Source organism: Zingiber officinale, chromosome 3A (assembly GCF_018446385.1).
Source record: "Zingiber officinale cultivar Zhangliang chromosome 3A, Zo_v1.1, whole genome shotgun sequence".
NCBI classification, from domain to species: Eukaryota; Viridiplantae; Streptophyta; class Magnoliopsida; order Zingiberales; family Zingiberaceae; genus Zingiber; species Zingiber officinale.
Genome location: NC_055990.1, coordinates 126,044,629 through 126,050,917, shown reverse-complemented (window position 1 = coordinate 126,050,917; position 6,289 = coordinate 126,044,629). Strand labels below are relative to the sequence as shown.

General features: G+C 37.0%; 1 protein-coding gene across 1 annotated transcript; it reads right to left on the bottom strand.

Moving 5' to 3' along the window:
* Positions 1-1,194: 1,194 nt before the first annotated feature.
* On the bottom strand, positions 1,195-1,692 carry LOC122050635. The gene is made up of 2 exons (XM_042611526.1): positions 1,426-1,692; positions 1,195-1,374 (listed from the first exon to the last, which is right to left on the bottom strand). Exons 1-2 carry the CDS (start codon positions 1,690-1,692, stop codon positions 1,195-1,197), a joined length of 447 nt encoding a protein of 148 aa, XP_042467460.1.
* Positions 1,693-6,289: the final 4,597 nt, after the last annotated feature.

The following is a 6,289-nucleotide window of genomic DNA, read 5'->3' as shown; positions in this document are numbered from 1 at the left end:
CAAAATTCCATTTTTTTTTATCAAAGGGGGAGAAGGAAAAATATAAGTCTAGGGGAAGGTAGACAATTTTCTATCTTTATGCACTTAATTGCAAAATTTAGTTAATTTATTTTCATGTCTATTTTACACTAGCTTAATTTGGGTTGCTCACATCAAAAATGGGGAGATTGTTGGAACCCCAAGGTTGTTTTGGTGTGATCAACAAGTTAGTTAGGTCCTGTGTGTTTTTAACCTGATGTCTAAGTTTGCAGGAACTTAGGAACACACGTAGTCGAGGGAAGACGCAGCTAGCGGTGCGTCCGATGGACGAGGTGCTACGGAAGAGTACGCCGGCGGATGAGAAGGAAGCGTGCGATGGTTCCGAGAGACGAGAAGCCGGAGCGGAAGACTGCTCAAGGAGCAAGAGACTCAGCCAGCGAGAAGGTCAGCACGGGGTGCGACCGAGGGACGAAGACTGCGGATGAGTACATTGGCGAACGAGAAGGAAGCACGCGGCGATTCTGAGGGACGTGAAGTCGGAGGGAAGCCTGCTCGAAAAGACCGAAAGTTGGGTTCGGGTGAGCCCTATTCCGGATGGCAAAAATCACCCAAGCGAGCGGAAGACTTGGTCTGAGGCGAATGGAGCTGGAGCAGAAGACCCGGGCTGGAAAAAGTCGACGGGGTTGACTTTTCCCTCCTGGGCGCCCGGAGCTGTCCGGGGCGCCCGGAACAGTCCGGGGCGCTCCGAGCTGTCCGGGTCGCCCGGACCCCTCCAGGGAGCCCGGAACCCTTCCGGGCGCCCGGAGTTGACTTTTTCACAGGATCGAGTTTTGTCTCGATCTGAACGTTGGGGGATACAATTTATCCCCCCCAAGGCATCCGGAACCCTCAGGGCACCCCGACCAAGGCTATAAATATAGCCTTGGTCCAGAAGCTTTTCATCAATCAAAACTCAAGTAATTCTTTCATCACTTGTACTTCGTCTGTAGTTTAGCTTATTTTTGTGCGCTTCATTGTTGTAAGAGGCTTCTCCGCCTGAAGGAGATAGTAGTGTGATCATCTTCCTTGGACTAACAACCTCCCCGGTTGTAACCAAGTCAAATCCGGTGTGCCTCGTCATTTCTGATTTACTTTCTGCTTTTATTATTTTACAAGTGTTAGTTTAAGAGTTCGAGAAGGGTTGTGTTTTATTTTTCAAGCTATTCAACCTCCCTTCTAGCCGGCCCCCGCGATCCAACAGTAAGCATCTACCATGGATGTCCGTAAAGTGTTCCTTGGAAATGCATTTAGTGCATACCTGATGATGTCGCGATTCTCCACCTTTTGACTGATTGTGTGCAGACCGTTGAGAAGGTCCTGGATCCAAGCACGAAGTTGGCTTACCGATTCTCCATCCTGCATTTTTATATTATATAGTTTATTTAAAATTAAATCCCTTTTGCTTACCTTTGTGTCGGAGATCCCTTCGTGTATCTCAATTAGCTTTTCCCACAGATCTTTAGGGCTTGAGAATGGGTCGACTTTGTTCAATTCTTCTTTAGTTAAGCCGCATTGAAGAGTGCATGTTACTTTGGCATCGACTTCGATCTTCTTCATCAGGCTTATGTCCCAGTTCTCGCATGATACTGGTTTTCTAGTATCGTCGAGTTGGAGTACGAGGCCGGTTTGAATGATCATCCACATCTCGACTTGCGTCTTGAGGTAGTACTCCATTCGCCCTTTCTAGTAATAGAAATCCTAGCAGGAGACAAGAGGCAGACATACTGTATTATAGCCTTTTTGGTGGGCCATTGCTAACAAGAAATTTGGCACACAAAAAAAATAAAATGTTCCAAGACTTGGTCTTGGATTAGTAGTATAGGGAAAAAATAAAAATTATATTTCATTAATTTCGAGAAAAAATAATAAAATATTAAAAAAATATTATTATTAATTTTGTTAAATGCAAAATTTTGTCAACGACCATTGGTGAAAAAATGAAAATGAATTTTTTAAAAATAATTTTGGAAGGAAAAAACGAAAGGGAGGGGGTGAATTTTCTTTCAAAAAAAACTCCTCTGCTCGATTGGTGGTTTCATCAATTCAGAGCGGTCTGGCTCTGATACCAATTGTAGGATCATTGTTTGGCTCTGATACTAATTGTAGGATCGTTGCACTTGAGGGGGGTGAATAGCGCACGTTTTAAAACTAAACTCGGAGATAGGCAGAGGAATAAAGACACAACAAAACAATCGCAAACACTAAGAGTTATTTGGTTCGGAGCCTGTGGCGACTCCTTCAACAAGGCTCACACGTGAGAGTGCTTTCGATGGGCAATCACTAATCAATCGAAAGAAGTACAGGTACAATGATTGATTACAAGACTTAAAGAATACCAACGACTCAGAAATAAAGATCTTCAGCACGGTGGTCGTCGGGACAACTTTTGAGCATTGAGGAAGTGTTTTCATAGTAGTGCAAAGAAAGGAAAGTTTCTTGGAATATTGTTCTTCACCTTCTGGTCGAGACCGCCTTAAATAGCTTGTTGAAGGCGCCTTCAAGTCCATTGGAAGGCGCCTCCATCTATATATTCTATCCATAAATCTGTGGTGCCGATAAACTCCACTTTCTGTGAACTTCATTTGTCCGAATGCGCTTTCAAGCTCCATGGAAGGTGCCTTTAGACATTGTTCATCCGAGGCTCTTTTGTGCTTTTCACTTGCTGCAAGACATATTAGTCCAAACACAAAATATACCTTGCAAAATAAATTTTAGCACAGTAAAATATGAAATAATAAATTATTTTAATAGTCTTCGGATTCTCCGACTTTAACTTTGAGTTTCGCTGAAACTCTAGGTTGAACTGACACTTACTGTTCCCTCTTCAGGGATCATGCCCTCACCTACTCCTCTTAGGAGAGTTTACCTATTGCCAGATTGATCCTCCAGATCGACTGGACTTTTGCTTAGAGTTCGAGTCTTTAGGAGTTTTCTGCTAGACGTCTGATCCCCGACCTGTCCAGTCTTCCACCTGATTCGCGACCACTAGGATTTTCACATAGAGTCCTCAACTCTAGGGTTTAGCCCAAAGTGCTTAACCCGCCAAGACTTTCCACATAGGGTGACCACCCCTAGAGTTTTCTACCTGCCTAACTACCGCTAGGACTTTTGTCTAAGAACACTTAGGACTTTTCTGTAAGCTCATTCAGACTTGTTAGACAACAAGTAACCTTAACTTTGAACCCTTTGTCATTATCAAAATATAGATTCGATCGTCTGATGCTTCCCACACCAATATTTAAGTCCCAGACTTATGTTGATGCACTGATATAAGAATCATAAGTCCAGGCAATCTGCCTATGCATCTCACCCCTTTTCTAAGTTTGACAATCACAAATAAACTAACTCTAATATGTTGGTGAGATACTCAAGTCTTAGATATATAAGAACTTGCTTTCTAAGGATTTGATCTAGATTAAGGTTAAAATTGATTTTGAAAATTCTAAAAATAAGGAAATTTTGAGAAAAATAAATAAAGAATTTTTCCCTAGAATTTAGAAATTTTGAAAATAATTTTGGAAAAATGATAGTCCTAGTATATGAAACACATTCCTAATTGGTGATATAAATTGCTAAATTCACTTTTAGAGAGGGGTTTGGTAAATATGTCAGCTAAGTTTGACTTGGACTCAATGTAAGTGAGTTCAATGTTACCTTTAGCTACATGATCCCTGATAAAGTGGTGTATAATCTCGATATGTTTGGTTCTTGAATGATGCACTAGATTTTTTGTTATATTGATTGAACTAATATTGTCAATCATTACTTTTGTATTTGTTAAGTTTAAGTTAAAATATTGTAGAGTGTGCATCATGCATAACAGTTGTGCAACACATTATCCTATTGTTATATATTCTGTCTCAGTAGTAGATAAGGCAACACAGTGTTATTTTCTACTAAACTAGCTGACAAGTGATGAACCTAATAACTGGCATCCACCATTTGTACTTTTATGGTATAGTTTACAGTCAGCATAGTCTGAGTCAGAATAACCTATGAGTTCAAAATTGGTTGGTGTAGGATACCAAATTCCTACATTTGAAGTTCCTTTTAGATATTTGAAAATTCTTTTTAGTTAAATGAGATTCTTTAGCACAGGTTTGGTATTTAGCACACATACTAACTGTAAATAAAATATCAAGTTGACTTGCAGTTAAGTATAGTAGGCTACATATGACACTCCTATAGTATTTTAAATCAACTGATTTTTCATTTGGGTCATTGTCTAAAATTGTGTTAGTTGTCATTGGTGTTTTTATTTCCTTGGTATTTTCCATTCCAATTTTTTTTAATAATTCCTTAGTATATTTTTGTTGATAAACGTAATTCCTTTCATTCATTTGTTTAATTTATAACCCTAAAAAGTAAGTTAGTTTTTCTACTAAGCTCATTTTAAATTCTTGTTCCATTAAGGTTATAAATTCTTGTAAAAGTTCTAAGTTGGTTAAGCCAAAGATTATATCGTCTACATATATTTGGGCTATGAAGATGCCTTGTTTGATTGACTTTACAAATTAGGTTGGGTCAATTTGTCCTTGATTGAATCATTTGAAAATTAGGTAGAAGGTCAACCGTTCATACCAGGCTCTAGGTGCTTGTTTAAGATCATACAAGACTTTTTTAAGTTTAAAGACATAGTTAGGATAATCTAGACTCTCAAATCCAGGTGGTTGATCTATATACACTTCTTCTTTTATTAGTCCATTTAAAAAGGCAGATTTAACATCCATTTGATAAAGCGTAAATTCTTTATGGGTTGCATACCTAAGTAGTATTCTAATGGATTCAAGTCTAGCTACTGGGGCATAGGTTTCATTATAGTCAAGTCCCTCGACTTGACTAAACCCTTTAGCCATTAGTCTAGCCTTATTTCTAATAATTTCCTCATTTTCACTTAGTTTATTTCTGAATACCCATTTTGTTTCTATTACTTTTTTATTGTTAGGTGGTGGTACTAAGTCCTAGACTTCATTTCTTTCAAATTGGGCTAGTTCTTCCTGCATGACTAAGATCCAGTCTGTGCCAAGTAAGGATTCTTCTACCATTTTTGGTTCAATTTTTGAGATCAAGGATATTTGACTTAAATTTCTAAAGGATGACCTAGTCTGAACTCTTAGGTCTGGGTCACCAATTATTTGGTCAATTGAATGATTTGAGTTTACTCTTATAGTTCTAGTAGGTTCATTCGGTTGAAGTTGATCTTCTTCTTCGTGACATAGGTTTTCACTGGCTCCACCTTGACTAGTGGTACCTCGAACAAATTCGATTGTTTGATTCTGGATTTGTTCTACGTTTTGGTTGGATTCTTTAAATTTTACATTTAAGGTTTCTTCAATTCTTAGTGTAACTTTGTTATATACTCTGTAACCTCTACTGTTTAGTGAGTAGCCTACAAAGATTCCATTTTCTATTTTTGAGTTAAATTTTCCTAAGTATTCTCTTATATTTAGTATATAGACTGGCATCCAAATACTTTAAAGTATTTAATATTAGGTTGTTTAGTATAATAGAGTTCAAATGATGTTTTATTATGAGTTTTGTTTATAGTGGTCCTGTTTTGTACATAGCAGGCTATGTTGACAACTTCTGCCCAAAATTATTTTGGCAGGTTATACTCATTTAGCATTGTCCTAGAGGCTTCAAGTAAACTTCTGTTATTTCTTTCTACTATTTCATTTTTTTGGGGTTTTTTAGGGTATGAATATTGATGATAACCATTTTCAAAGCAGAATTAATTAAAGTGGTGTTTTCTAAATTTACTTCCGTTGTCACTTCTGATTCTTTTAATTTTTTGGTCTTTTTCATTTTCAATTTGTATGCAAAAATTACTAAAGATTTTAAATGTTTCATCCTTATTTTTTAAGAATTCTACTCAAGTAAATCTAGAGTAATAATCTATTATTACTAGGCAATATAGGCTTCCATTTATTGATTTAATCTCATGGGAGTCAAATAGGTCTAAGTGCAATAGTTATAGTATTGAATATTTTTGAAGTTGATTAGTTGATTTGTGAGTAGATTTTGTTTGTTTTCCTTATTAATAGGTATTACAAATTGTTGAGTCTAAGTTATGTAATTTTGATAAGTCTTTAATTAATCCATTTAATTTACTTAGATTTCTAAAATTTGTGTATGATATTATTCTATGTCATAACCAAGTTTCTTCCTTTTGTGTTAAGTAACACTTAATTGAGGAAGTGGTTAGGTTAATTATATAGATATTATCTTTTCTAAATCCTTTTAGACTTATAGAAGGGTTATCTAAGTGTTT